Source organism: Alosa sapidissima, chromosome 16 (genome assembly GCF_018492685.1).
Source record: "Alosa sapidissima isolate fAloSap1 chromosome 16, fAloSap1.pri, whole genome shotgun sequence".
NCBI classification, from domain to species: Eukaryota; Metazoa; Chordata; class Actinopteri; order Clupeiformes; family Clupeidae; genus Alosa; species Alosa sapidissima.
The window spans coordinates 4,840,201-4,855,200 of NC_055972.1; the positions used below are offsets into that span (position 1 = coordinate 4,840,201).

A 15,000-nucleotide genomic window follows, 5' to 3' on the forward strand; every position below is an offset into this window, starting at 1 on the left:
CACAGAAAACTCAGGTAATGTCTCTTCTGTGCAATTGCAAGGCACTACCTTCCAAAACACACACCCATGAACCAATCGCTTAAACACAACTATCGTGTCAGTGCGTGAGGACACTTAAGTGCTTAGCCGTAAACTCAACAATCAGTCCTAAACACAGGGCAACAGGTGAGCCCTTGTCAACAACAGAAACTGAAGGTGATGATGAAGGTGACGTTGCTCAGAGAGGAGGAGGAAAAAAACATTTTTATGAAATTAAAAAATGAGTCAAAGGCTAAAAATGAGCGTATGGTTGTGTAGATTTGGTATGGGCTATAGTGCTATATTAATCGTAAAGAAATGTAGTATGATATGCAAACATTTTGTGTGTAAGCAGTTAAAGAAAAACGGAAAAAGAAAAAAGTCCTCAATGTCCAGGACTGGTGTTATGTGTCCAGTGCACAGGACTGGTGTTATGTGTCCAGTGCACAGGTCTGGTGTTATGTGTCCAGTGCACAGGACTGGTGTTATGTGTCCTGTATGTGTGCAGTGTACAGGACTGGTGTTATGTGTGCAGTGTACAGGTCTGGTGTTATGCATTCAGTGTACAGGACTGGTGTTATGTGTCCAGTGCACAGGACTGGTGTTATGTGTCCAGTGCACAGGACTGGTGTTATGTATTCAGTGTACAGGTCTGGTGTTATGCATTCAGTGTACAGGACTGGTGTTATGTATTCAGTGTACAGGTCTGGTGTTATGTAGTCTATTGATCTAGTCTTATGTGTTCTGTGACCAGGACTGGTCTTATGTGTCATGTTTGGTCAGTATATTCTTGTCCTCTAATTGTCCTCTAATCCTACTTGAACATTATTTCTGGAAAAAATCAAGCATACACTACATTCTATGAAAACCTGTTTTGTCAAATGTGTTTTGTATTGAGAACATTAGTGTAGTATGTAACTGATTCGAACATAATCAGATCATATGATGGATGTGTTTGTGATATGACAACAAAATACAGTTTTGATAAATAATTTACAGTTTCATTTAGCAAAAGAGCAAAGCGATTCTGCTATTTGTGTAGTGTTGTGTTAATTGTGAGTAGTGTTTTGAAAAAAAACGGCACTGTTTTCAAAATTGTGCTCAAGCAATGGAAAATGGAAAACAACTGTAAATGAAGATCCTGTGTGTCCTTTTTGTTGTGATTGTTATGGAACACAAAACAACTCCATGAGCAGTGATGACAGTAGCCTACACACACACACACACACACACTTTTTTGTTTCATAGACATCCTGATTCTTCTCTATTTTAATGGAGAATGCTTTACATGTCCCAAGAACTTGCACTGTGCAGAAAATACTCAGCATGCAGTCAGATATCCTGAATGACATCATTGTTGTATGGCCCTGAGGAAGCCTGCCATTGCCCTGAGGAAGATAGGCCTACTCGCAAGAATCCAAGAAATTCTTCTCTGTTCACACTGATGTTTATTTTTTGTCATCTTATTTGATTACAAAAAAAAAAACTGGTCACCGCATATTTAAATACCCAGGGCGCGCAAAACATATAGGCCTACTGTTAAGAGCAAGTGAACGTTGAGGAATGCACATGTGAGAGATTCTACCGGGCACAGCAATGCCTCTGTCCGCGTGTTCGCCAGGCCCGCCACAGAGGAGTCTCGAGCGGCACTGTTCGCTGAAACCCAATCCACCGCGCGGCTACATCCTGACCGGACGCGCGCGTGGGGGGATGTGCCGCTGCTGTCGGAGCTACTCTACTCCCGGACAATGCGCTCAACACAGCACCACAACAGCAACCTGTTTCCGGGGCTACAAAGCACTTATTTCATATAAAGATCTATTTACCTGATCTGTGCCCATGCAAATACTCGCCATATACTCTAGACTAGAGTCTAGTCTATCCGAGCGACCGCTGACGACAGCGCTTGAGTAGACGTTTAGAAAAAGCCTGTAGCATGGGCTACTGAATGTGTGTGTGTATGTTTGTGTATGTGTGTGTATGTGTGTGTGTGAGAGAGAGAGAGAGAGAGAGAGAGGGATAGTGTGTAAAAGAGAGAGGGGAGGGGGTATAATTCCAGTTTACTATGCATGGAGAAACATGGTGAAAAGGCTGTTCGCATTCCGTCCCCGGGTCTCGCGGCAGTGTGCAGTGAGGTGACAGTAAGAAGTCATAAATATGGACACTTACTTGTCAAGAACAAAGTACAAGTCGAAGGCTCCGTGACAGGATCTCTCCGCCTCTTGCGTTTCCTCTTCTTCGCCGAGCGCCGCGCGTGCAGCTGTGGGCTCCTGCATCGTTATCATTAGGAGCACGAGAACAAGACACAAGTTCAGCCAAAGCCGCGCCATCTTTATCGCTCCACTGTCTATCTGCTCGGCTTCCAGTGCGGGTCTAACTTTTACATCCTCCCCGAGCCAGTGAGAGTGTGTGTCCAGCGGCCGAGGACTACGCTATACGGCCGGGGAGTATGTGTGTGTGTGTGTGTGTGTGTTTGTGTGGGTGCGGGGAAGTGCTGCCTGGGACGCGACCGGACGAGGCTAGCCCCTCCTTACAGCAGCGCAGGACAGGACCTCTCTCTACGGGGCAACATGGAGAGAGGAGAACACACTTCCCTTTTCCGGGAGAGAGAGCGAGAGAAGACTTCTGTCCGTTTCTCAAACATAAATCATGGATAAGAGATTCGGGCAGGCTGCCATTCTCTGATATTTACCCTCAGTCTCCGATTCTTACCCCAACTCCCATTTTCATAGTTCACAACATGCGCGTTAAAGCATGGAATGAAATGACAGTTACGCCTTGAAAGAATGGCAACTGAGAGTACCCCCCCACACACACACACACCACCTACCCGTCACAGGTTCAAGGTGTGTGTGTGTGTGTGTGGGGGGGGGGGGGGGTTTAGGAACAGACATGAGGGGGGGCAGAGTTACTGACCAGCGCCCGTTTCTCTGATTCATCTGTTATTTCGCGAGTTCCCTGTTCTTGCTCTGAATTCAGTCGAGCGAACAGAGCGCTAGGTTGACTCGCGCGTGAAGATGGCATTAAGGGGCAAAGGGAACCAGACAGCCTCCGGGTACGACGACAACACAACCCGAATACCAGCAAGTCATCTGCGCTGCACTGCACTGCCAGGGCCGGCGCGAGTCACCGGGCTCGAGGGCATGTCTTTACGCATCCCAGCCACCAATTAAACTAATCAGGCCATCGCACGCGGGAGAAAAAGAGACCTGACACGCCAATGTGTGTGTGTGTGTGTGTGTGTGTGTGTGGCAACAACCTCTCTCTTTATGTGTGTTTGTGTGTGTGTGGCATCAACCTCTCTTTATGTGTGCGTGTGAGTGTGTGTGTGTGTGTGTGTGTGTGTGTTATCTGTCTGCAGCTTCCTGTAGGAGTGGGTTTTGGGTGGATATTCTCTGGACCCTCCCATCTAAAAGCTCCCTTCTATTTATAAACACCATAACAATTCGTTTCAGATGTACTGGAGCCAGTGTTTACACAGCATTGGCAATTATCCCGCTAGTAGCCTACGCTGATGCAGAATCACGCGACACCTGCCTGACATTTACACACGAGCTGATGAGTTTTCCCTCTAATGGCGCATTAACGGTCAGCCCAGTGGTTTCCGCCGGACCCGGCGTCAGGGCACAATCGAGCATTATTAACCGACATATGATCTCGAGGAGCGAGATGCTGCCATGGGGCGAATAAATTATGCCTATTTTGAAAATGGTGAAAATGCTCTAATCTTGTGAACAATTAATTAATAATGCATCAAGGAGTTGTGAATAATTAGCCCAACAAGTACGCCCGTGTAGTTGGCTAGGCCTATCTGATCATGTAGCGCGCCCGTGGCTGCTGGTCGTGGCTCTCACCCTGTCCGTCCCAATGATAGGATAAGATACTGAGTGGCCCGTTATAAATGCGGTATAAACCACTTTACATTAACAATCTGTTTTTTTTTACTTGTAGCATAGGTTAACTAGACTTGTTATACAATACAGAGTTATGTCTATAACGCTTTCATTTTCAAAGAATTAATTAGGCTACGGCTACCCCAGAGATTCTGCACAGATTATTATCATGATGGATCATGAATGGAGGATTATAGGCCTATTTAATTTCCTAATCCTCGTGTCCAAATCGGATTTCCCGAAGCTATATCTCCATTGATAACGGAATCCCTTCACTCTCGGCGCGCACTGCTGTTCATCTCAGCCGTGTCACCGTGAAATGCGCCTCATATGGCACCGGCTCGTGCTCGGACCCTCACCAAGGCTCCGGTGAAGAGGCAGGCGCAGTGCCCGTCTGCTTCGATTAGCACGTGAAAGGAGAAGGGCGCCAATCAGAGGCACCCTGGGGGCTGAGACACAGCAGAGCAGCTCGTGAAGGGGAGGGGGGTCATCGCGCATCCTCGCGACAAGGATAAGTGCCTGACAGAGAGCAGCTCGAGACACAGATTACAAGGAGTCTCCGCAGTTGTCACACACGCGCACCCTACGGTTCCCTGGCGACGTGGTTTTCTCGGAGGTGCACTATTGATACCGGCACATGCACCTGACTACCCATTAGGTAAGAACGTTAACGTGTATAACTATGCGTTATGGTTTGGACCGTTGTGGGTTTGGACCGTTGGGTTTGCGGCGTGTCGCGGGCTGGCAGTCCTTCTTTCACAGCTTCTTTCACAGTTTGATGCGTCTTTACAGTAACGAACACTCAAGAAGACGTGGTTCTACTTTTAAATTCGATTTGTAGATTCTGAGAGCAGCAGTGTGTCCGTTGTTTCCGCTCATAAAGTTCGAGGCGGTGATGGATGTGATGTGGCAACCCCCCGCGCACGCCACCCCCTTGCGCGCAGTTCTGCTCCAGATGGGAAAACAATGGAGGAGCTCTGACCGGAGCCGCGAGACAAAAGCTGCCCGTTGAATGATTAGCATCCTCGCAAATGACTGGAAATAAAATTTACACTAAGCACCGGTCTGCCAGCGACGTGAATTGGCCTGAAGGAATTCTGTCCCATGATCTATTTGCTGTGTATTTGACTGCCGCCCCAAACTCGGCCACAGTAGCAGGTGTTGGAAAACGACATGTTTATATTGACACGTAATTCTCCTCAGTGTGTCTGATGTATTTACGTCATGTTCTCAGCTTCTGTCATGTCCGTTATTTTCAGACTGAACATGGAGCATATGCTCATGTCTCGCGCCCTCTGGACCAGTGACGGCAAATGTGTCCCCACTCACGCGGGGGATGGGTTCGCCAGTGTGCACGTCACCCGCGAGCTGCCGGCGGGCGCAGCGTTCGGCCCGTGTGTCCTTCATAACGGCTTCTACGACACTATCGCCTTCATCGCGCTCAAAGCACGCGACACTAAAAGCAACTGCTACGCCTTTCGGGTGAGTTCAGGCGACTTCTGCCGATACGCCCGACAGAAGGACACAGATTGAGTGATGTGTGTGTGGATGACTGAAGGACACAGATTGAGTGATGTGTGTGTGGATGACAGAAGGACACATATTGAGTGATGTGTGTGTGTGGATGACTGAAGGACACAGATTGAGTGATGTGTGTGTGGATGACTGAAGGACACAGATTGAGTGATGTGTGTGTGGATGACAGAAGGACACAGATTGAGTGATGTGTGTGTGTGTGGATGACAGGGTTCGCATCACTCTTCATCAGCTGCTAGATGTGTGGAGCGATGCTGTAAAAACGCAGGCGGTTACAGTAGGAAATGGAAACACTGCAGAGAGCTGACAGGGAGAGCAGTGGACAGTGCTGAGTCTGACCACAGAGCTGGTTGTGTTTAGTAGTGGACAGTGCTGACCATAGAGATTAATGAGGAAGAGTAGCGGACAGTGCTGACTGTAGAGATGAATGAGGAAGAGTAGTGGACAGTGCTGACCATAGAGATGAATGAGTGAGAGCAGTGGACAGTGCTGGTTGTGTTTAGTAGGGGACAGTGCTGACCGTAGAGATTAATGGCTGACTATAGAGATGAATGAGGGAGAGTAGTGGACAGTGCTGACCATAGAGATTAATGAGTGAGAGCAGTGGACAGTGCTGGTTGTGTTTAGTAGGGGACAGTGCTGACCGTAGAGCTGGTTGTGTTTAGTAGTGGACAGTGCTGACCGTAGAGCTGGTTGTGTTTAGTAGTGGACAGTGCTGACCGTAGAGCTGGTTGTGTTTAGGGTTGTGTTTATTAGTGGACAGTGCTGGTTGTGTTTAGTAGTGGACAGTGCTGGTTGTGTTTAGTAGGGGCAGAGCTGGTTGTGTTTAGGGTTGTGTTTAGTAGTGGACAGTGCTGGTTGTGTTTAGTGCTGACCACAGAGCTGGTTGTGTTTAGGGTTGTGTTTAGTAGTGGACAGTGCTGGTTGTGTTTAGTAGTGGACAGTGCTGACCACAGTGCTGGTTGTGTTTAGTAGTGGACAGTGCTGGTTGTGTTTAGTAGTGGACAGTGCTGACCACAGTGCTGGTTGTGTTTAGTAGTGGACAGTGCTGGTTGTGTTTAGGGTTGTGTTTAGTAGTGGACAGCGCTGGTTGTGTTTAGTAGTGGACAGTGCTGGTTGTGTTTAGTAGTGGACAGTGCTGACCACAGAGCTGGTTGTGTTTAGTACATCACCTCAAGAATGGAGAGCTAAATGAGAGAAGAGTGGCATCGTTGGTTGTAGTTTTAGACCTGGGATTTGTGTGTGTGAGGTGAGCTGTGTAGCATTGTGTGTGTTTGTGTGTGTGTTAGGTGTGCAACTGTGTTTGTGTGAAGGTGTGTGATGTGCAGCTGTGTGTGTGTGTGAGGTGTGCAACTGTGTGTGTGTGTGTGTGTGAGGGCAGCAGTGTGCCGACCATGCAAAGTATCTGGTGGTGCCTGTGGCCTATACGGCGGCTGTGAGATGCACATGTTTATGATCACAGCTTTATGATCACGCTGTTTAAAGTGACCACAGGTTTATGATCAGAGGTTTATGATCACATGTTTATGATCACACTGTTTATGATCACAGCTTTATGATCACGCTGTTTAAAGTGACCACGGGTTTATGATCACATGTTTATGATCACAGCTTTATGATCACGCTGTTTATGATCACATGTTATGATCACAGGTTATGATCACGCTGTTTATGATCACATGTTATGATCACAGGTTATGATCACGCTGTTTAAAGTGATCACAGATTTATAATCATGCAGTGAGATTACAGTTATATCTGTATGTATCCAGATGAGAGATTAGACATTATTACTACTCATGATAATGATAGCCTGTGTGATGTCACAGTATTGAGTGTGATGATGTCTGTTGATGTCACAGGTTGATCCTGAGGCCATGAGGTCGTCTCCGCTGGCGTTGTCGTGGTTACGGCTGGTCCAGGCGGCTCGGAACCGTGTGGAGCAGAACACAGAGGTGTTCCTGAAGGCGGGTCAGCTGTTCTTCCGCACCCTGAGGCATGTCCAGGAGGGGGAGGAGCTTATGGTCTGGTACGACGAGGAACTGGCCCGCCTCCTGGGCCTGGGAGACGTCAGAGCCACACGCACACCTGACCGTAAGTACCTCACACACACACACACACACACCTGACCGTAAGTACCTCACACACACACACACACACACACACACACACACACACACACACACACACACACGCACACCTGACCGTAAGTACCTCACACACACACACCTCAGACACACACACCTCAGAGCCACACGCACACCTGACCGTAAGTACCTCACACACACACACACACACACACACACCTCAGACACACACACCTCAGACACACACGCACACCTGACCGTAAGTACCTCACACACACACACACACACACCTGACCGTATGTACCTCACACACACACACACACACCTGACCGAAAATACCTCACACACACACACACACACACCTCAGACACACACACACACACCTCAGACACGCACACCTGACCGTAAGTACCTCACACACACACACACACACACACCTCAGACACACACGCACACCTGACCGTAAGTACCTCACACACACACCTCAGACACACACACACACACACACACACACACACACACACACACACACACACACACACACACACACACAACACACACCCCCCAAGGTAAGACACACACACACACACACATATACACTCGACGGTAAGAGACACACACACACAAGACACTTTTAGTTTCACTGTAGAACCACCAACATTATACACTTCTAGGGATTATTGTGCAACTTGTGAGATTCACTGATGTTGATGTGTGTGTGTATGTGTGTGAGATTCACTGATGTTGATGTGTGTGTGTTTGTGTGTGAGATTCACTGATGTTAATGTGTGTGTGTGAGTGTGTGTATGTGTGTGAAATTCACTGATGTTGATGTGTGTGTGTGTGTTTGGCAGGTATCTGCTGCGTGAGGTGTGGGCAAACCTTTCAGCACGAGCACCCGTATCTGGCTCATTGCCGATTCCTTTGCCCAAACAACAACAACAAAGCTGATTGGATGAGCAGTGAGCCGCTGAAGTACAAGCCGGTTTCTGATTGGTTGAGCAGCGAGCCTCTGAAGTATAAGCAGGTTTCTGATTGGTTGAGTGGCGACCCTCGTGACCAGAGGCAGCCTGAGGTGAAACGGACACACAGAGACACACATCTCGCTCGCTCTCTCACACACATGCGCACACACACACGCACACACACACACACCGACTTCCACAACATCGCCCGGGACCTGGAGCACAGGGCGAACTCCTGCCCGAGCCCCCGCAAGCGTTGCCATGACGACTCCCCCGGCGGCCGCGGCACGAAGTCGGTGCTGCTGGAGAAAGCGAACCCGTCCAACGAGAGCAATATCCCCCCGCGTCCAGCAGGGGGCGACATGGAGAGTCCGGCAGCAGCAGGAACGCGCCTGGGCACGGAGGGGGGTGTGTCCAGGAAGGAAGCCACGCCTGCTGGCCAGCCCACTGAGGACAGGGATGCCGAGAACCTGAAACGCCGAGCGGAACGCTGTGACCGGAACCTGAGGACTCCTGAGCGTGTTCTGCACGGTTCTGTTAGGGTTCTGCGGGGGACCGAGGAGCAACGCAGTGCTTTCTGCAGACCGAACAGACACCTGGGGACGTCAGAGACACACACACCCTCCAGCACAGACACACACTCACACACACCCTCAAGCACAGACACACACTCACACACACACTCCAGCACAGACACACACTCACACACACACTCCAGCACAGACACACACTCACACACACACTCAAGCACAGACACACACTCACACACACACTCCAGCACAGACACACACTCACACACACACACACACTCACGCTCCAGCACTGGCTTCTACAGCCTGCCCACGCCGTCCGCAGATCTCCCGCTCGCTCTGGAACCGAAGCCAGCGATCAGCTTCCGGAACGTTCTGGGCTCTGCGCTGCTCTACGGGGACCTGCCAAGCGGTCCGCCCAGCGTCCAGCCAGGATACCCCTACTCCCCTGACCAGTGGCCCCGGGGCGGTTTGGGGGTGACCCCCGTGACCCCCGCTGCCCCCCCCGCATCCCTGCCGCTGCTCCCCCCCACGCTGAGCCCGCTGGCCGTCGCCGGGCAGAACTGGTGCGCCAAGTGCAACCTGTCCTTCAGGATGACCTCTGACCTGGTGCTGCACATGCGCTCGCACCACAAGAGGGAGCCGGCGAGCACGATGCCGCTCAGGAGGCAGCGGGAGGAAAGAATGACCTGTCCAGTCTGCCATGAGCACTTCCGAGAGAGACACCACCTCTCACGTCATATGACCTCTCACAACTGACACACACACACACACACACATACACACTACACACACACACACACACACACCACACACACACACACACACACCACACAGCGTGGAGACACGGACTTGGTTGATTAGGTGATGATACTCATTTGTGTTTGGTTTCATAGCGACTTATTTATTTCAAAACGTTTTACTGGTGTGTGTAGTAGAATAACACTGAAGCAATATGGCTGTAGTGTCCACTAGATGGCGCTAGTTACAAACTTCTTACTGTTTTGTAGTGTAGATGAATGATTGGCAAGCATCTCCAGTCAATGTTAGGAAAGTGTGTGTGTGTGTGTGTGTGTGTGTGTGTGTGTGAGTGTGTGTGTGTGTGTGTGTGTGTGTGTGTTTTGTGTGTGTGTGTGTGTATGTGTGTGTGTGTGTGTGTGTGTGTATGTGTGTGTGTGTGTGTGTGTGTGTGTGTTTTGTGTGTGTGTGTGTGTATGTGTGTGTGTGTGTGTGTATGTGTGTGTGTGTGTGTGTTTTGTGTGTGTGTGTGTGTATGTGTGTGTGTGTGTGTGTGTGTGTGTATGTGTGTGTGTGTGTGTGTGTGTGTGTGTGTGTGTGTGTGTGTGTGTATGTGTGTGTGTGTGTGTGTGTGTGTGTGTGTGTGTGTGTGTGTGTGTGTGTAAGACGTGCCTTATGAAGCTCAGGGTGTATGAAGTGATGGGACAGTAATAAAAGCTATTAAAGCACAAAATGGTTCAGTTTCCTGTGTATCCCTCATTTCTGAAGCTAACTTGCCACCAGACAAATGACTCTCAGATGTCTCAGATAGCTGTCAGTTCACGTTAATGCAGCACCCTGTGTGCTAACTCAGCGTACATTTCAACAGAATAGTGTTGTCTCAACGAAAGGACTATTCTAAATATAACTTTATTAGTAGAATTCGATAGTGACAGTTTATGTTCTAACTTGCGTGTACATCTGTAAAGTGGGTTTACCACTGCTGCTGCTCCAACTTCCTCAACTGTTATCATCACGAGTTTGAAAACGCTCCCTCCCCTTGCGCTACGTAGCCAAGATGGCGTTCGTTGAGGCCGAAAAGTGTCCATTCCACTATTCCGCCCTCAGCTTTTTGACCGTTATGAGCATAGGTGTTAGAAAGCTGGATACCGCATCGTCTGTCGAGTTCTATTAGGTGGGATACATGAACGCGGTCGACATATTGCTGGGGGCAAACACCTTACTGTCTATGGGCAACACTTTCCAGCAATCAGAGACACCTGTCTGATTTCCCATCAGAGACACCTGTCTGATTTCCCATCAGAGACACCTGTCTGATTTCCCATCAGAGACGCCTGTATCTCCATTGGCCTCCAGTGATTGTTGCCCCCACCAAGATGGCGGCGCTATTTGCATACATTCTGGAGCCCAATGTGGTATCTAGCTTTCCAATATCTATGGCTATGTGTCATCCTGGGACTTGCAGTGCACTTTTTGACGTCAAAATTTTCAGTGGAACTCATGTACTCAAATTAGGTATTGTAAGTACAGAAGTATAGTCAAATGAGATACAGTGTAACTCACTCACTAAACAGAGAAGCTAACTCACTCACTTGCTTACCAGAGAAGCTAACTCACTCACTTGCTTACCAGAGAAGCGAACTCACCGCCAGAGAAGCTAACTCACCGCCAGAGAAGTTAACTCACTCACTTGCTTACCAGAGAAGCTAACCCACTCACTTGCTTACCAGAGAAGCTAGCTCACTCACTTGCTTACCAGAGAAGTTAACTCACTCACTTGCTTACCAGAGAAGCTAAATTACTCACTAAACAGAGAAGCTAAAGGCTGTTTTAGGCTTCTGCGTCGAATCGACGACGTAGCACTGCATCGCCGTGTACCCCCTCCAAGCCCTCCACTGTCGCCTGACGCGCACCTCCAAAAAATTGTAACCTGCCGACACAGACAGAGGATTGTAATTGGTCGACTCAATCTGTGTGTTGATAGCCAGCTGCTTCAAGCAGCCTTCTGTGCAGAGTAGCAACATTCTAGTTCACTGACATTAGCTTTGCAAATAAACTCATTATTTTAACTCATCAAATAAACTCACATATTTTGGTTACAGTGGCGGTGCAAAGTGTCTATTTGTCAGTAACGTTTTGAACTCAGCACTAGGCCAGCAAGCAGCACTTTGTGGGCAGTTGTGGGAAAGTTTGCTTGCTAACATAATAACTGGCTGGCAGACACATCGCAAATAACCTCACTTGTTGTTTTCTGGTTATAATAACTAGGTCATTTGAATATACTGTGTCTATTTCTCAATAACTTTTACAAAATCTAAGCAAGAAAAGGACAATAAAATATTACTATTTCGGCACAGCAGTCTATGGAGTTCGCCATTCTGACTACATTTTCTGTGGTGAGCAATGCAGACAGAGGAGACACAGAACTTCGAAAGGTTCATGCTGGTGTTGAGGCAACGGCGTAGTCACTGTGTGGAGTCGACGCAGAAGCAGAAAACAGCCTTAACTTACTCACTAAACAGAGAAGCTAACTCACCACCAGAGAAGAAGCTAACTCACTCACTTGTTTACCAGAGAAGCTAACACACCACCAGAGAAGCTAACTCTCACCACTGGAGAAGCTGTTTGTGGCCACCATAGAGGCCAACTTACTCACTCACTTAACAGAGAAGCTAACTCACTCTGTCACCACTAGAGATGCCAAAACATAAACTCACTTACCACAGAAGCTAACTCACTCACTTACCAGAGAAGATAACTTAATTACTGACTTACCAGAAAAGCTAACTCACTCACCTCTAGAGAAGCTAACTCACTCACTCACCACCAGAGAAGCTAACTCACTCACTAACCTCCAGAGAAGCTAACTCGCTCACTTGCTTACGACAGCAGCTAACTCACTCACCACTGGAGAAGCTGTTTGTGGCAATAGAGAGGCTAACTCACTCACTCACCACAGAATCTAACTCACTCTGTCACCACTAGAGAGGGCAACTCACTCACTCACCACAGACACTAACTCACTCGATCATTTACCAGAGAAGCTAACACATTCATTCACTCACCAGAGAAGCTAACTCACTCACTCACCACTGTAGACATAAGCAAACAGGCACAGATCCACTAGATCAGGGTAGTAGAGGTAAACTGAATCTTTATCTGTGTACAATTTTACACAAGGGCTGACGCTTACACTGACACAATAGCAATAGCCTTTACTGAAATACTGTGAGCTTCATTGAACATGGCTGTTCTTACGTTAGCTGATTATTATTTTTTTATGTTCGCGTCCACGTTATCAGGAGAATACAGCAGCCTAAAGTTTTATTTTGAACGCTTACTTTGGTCTCACTCATTGCATCCAAATATCAGAAATAGCAAACTCCAAGTTATGGTAGGGTAAGTTAAGCTATAAGCACATAACCAATTAAACACGAAGAAAAAAGTTAACGGGACACTTTTTGAAACTATTTTAGGTTGTGTAGGCCTATCAGTGCTTTCTGAACATATTGAACACACTTTTAGAAATACCGTGATAATACCGAAAACCGTGATCATTTTGGTCACTATAACCGTGAGGTTAAATTTTCATACCGTTACATCCCTAAAGACGATCATGATGCGTGCGTGTTTGTTTATGTTTGTGTGTTTAGGCAGGTAGTAGTATCTAGTATTTTTTGTCAACACTCTTGTATTATTTTTTTTAAACATTTATTTGTTTTATTTATGGCAAAATATTTCATTTAGCTAGTTGCTAGTTTCTGTTCTCCATCCTTTCCCACCTAACAAAGTTCATATTTAGGCCAAATCTGAGGTGCCTACGATCCTAAATCTGATCAGACACCCTTTGTGAGTTTCTCTACCAAATTTGATGTTTTTTTTATCACAAAATGATCAATTGACGTTAACCGCCCCACTAAATGTACAAAAAAAGAAAAGAAGCCTTTGTAAAACAGTGGTAGTATTTCATTGATACTGTTACATAACAACTCCAAAGCACTTTTGCCTAAATGCAACTTGATTCTTCAAACATTCACTAATGAAATTGGACTTGAATGTGTTGATTGGTACAGTATGTCTCTGTCAGCCATAACCTTTTATGACAGGAAAACAATTAGACCTTTACCTTTGACCCTATAACCTTGAATACCATCAGTTCATCTATAATCAATATTATAATCAATAACTGTGCTAGGTTTAATTAATGATGATGATTTGGAGATACTGGCACTATATTTGTGCATTTGTGACCCCATGCGGCCTTGACCTTTGACCCCTAGACCTGAATATCCAATTAGTTCATCAACCCCTTATAGTGAGTAAGTATAACAGGTTTGATGTGGATAATTCCGTTGGCATGGAAGATATTGGCTAATATCCAGATGAGCTAGCATAATAAGATTTGGGCAGTAATCACTGTACCATGGTTCATTCGAAGCTCTGTCATTTTTTGGTGTTGTGGGCACCTGACATTCTTAATCTACATAAAATGACTGTTCAAATGATACCAAATATGCTTTCGCTCTATTTACTTCCACTTTTGGCCCTTTTTTGGGCTAATCGGCTCAGACTATTAGAGTTATTTTTAGGACAGATATTCACATGCAGATTGACAGCCGTTTTTAAAGGCAGCTGGGGGTCACTACAGCGAGCCGAAATTCTCGAGACAGGACGTTTTGTCAAAATGTCCTCCTTAACAACTCTATTTCCCCCAACTTTTGTATTCATGAAAACAGTAACATTTCAAAGTGACTTGTTTGGTGCATATTTTTCCATGTAACTCTCAGTCTCAGCCACATTTTCTGAAGTACATTTCTACAATACAGGCACAACACAGGCACAACACAGGCACAATACAGGCATGCAACACAGGCACAACACACAACACAGGCACAACACAGGCACAATACAGGCACAACACAGGCACAATACAGGCACAACACAGGCACAATACAGGCACAACACAGGCACAACGCAGGCATGCAACCAACACAGGCACAACACAGGCACAACACAGGCATGCAACACAGGCACAACACAGGCACAACACAGGCATGCAACACAGGCACAACACAGGCACAATACAGGCACAACACAGGCGCAACACAGGCACAACACAGGCACAACACAGGCACAACACAGGCAATTATGTTTCTTGTTGTATTTTCTTCCACCATTCTTCTTCTTCAAAACTGCATGGGTAAAGATAGATGGCTCTTGTTCAAGGTCCACT

The 15,000-nt window shown here is 47.2% G+C and overlaps 2 protein-coding genes across 11 annotated transcripts in view; one reads left to right on the forward strand and one right to left on the reverse strand.

The window, feature by feature from the left end:
* antxr1d (ANTXR cell adhesion molecule 1d) overlaps positions 1-2,607 on the reverse strand; it is a 43,984-nt gene extending 41,377 nt beyond the window's left edge. For all 10 annotated transcript variants that reach the window (XR_006023251.1, XR_006023252.1, XR_006023250.1 and 7 more), the window contains exon 1: positions 2,188-2,607. Coding sequence is in view for 1 of the 10 variants with exons in the window: in XM_042065326.1 (XP_041921260.1) it covers positions 2,188-2,348 (161 nt within the window). In the remaining 9 variants the exon portion in view is untranslated. The remainder of the gene's footprint in view (positions 1-2,187) is intronic.
* A 1,608-nt stretch (positions 2,608-4,215) lies between these two features.
* On the forward strand, positions 4,216-10,103 carry prdm8 (PR domain containing 8). Its single transcript, XM_042066155.1, has 5 exons — positions 4,216-4,569; positions 5,171-5,393; positions 7,310-7,541; positions 8,389-9,156; positions 9,253-10,103. Exons 2-5 carry the CDS (start codon positions 5,178-5,180, stop codon positions 9,786-9,788), a joined length of 1,752 nt encoding a protein of 583 aa, XP_041922089.1. The 5' UTR covers positions 4,216-4,569; positions 5,171-5,177; the 3' UTR covers positions 9,789-10,103.
* Positions 10,104-15,000: the final 4,897 nt, after the last annotated feature.

Bases quoted from the DNA above. Each gene is read 5' to 3' on its own strand.
- prdm8 (XM_042066155.1), top strand. From the start codon at position 5,178: ATGGAGCATATGCTCATGTCTCGCGCCCTCTGGACCAGTGACGGCAAA. The intron at 5,394-7,309 runs GTGAGTTCAGGC...TTGATGTCACAG, and splicing joins GCAACTGCTACGCCTTTCGG to GTTGATCCTGAGGCCATGAG. The intron at 7,542-8,388 runs GTAAGTACCTCA...TGTGTTTGGCAG, and splicing joins AGCCACACGCACACCTGACC to GTATCTGCTGCGTGAGGTGT.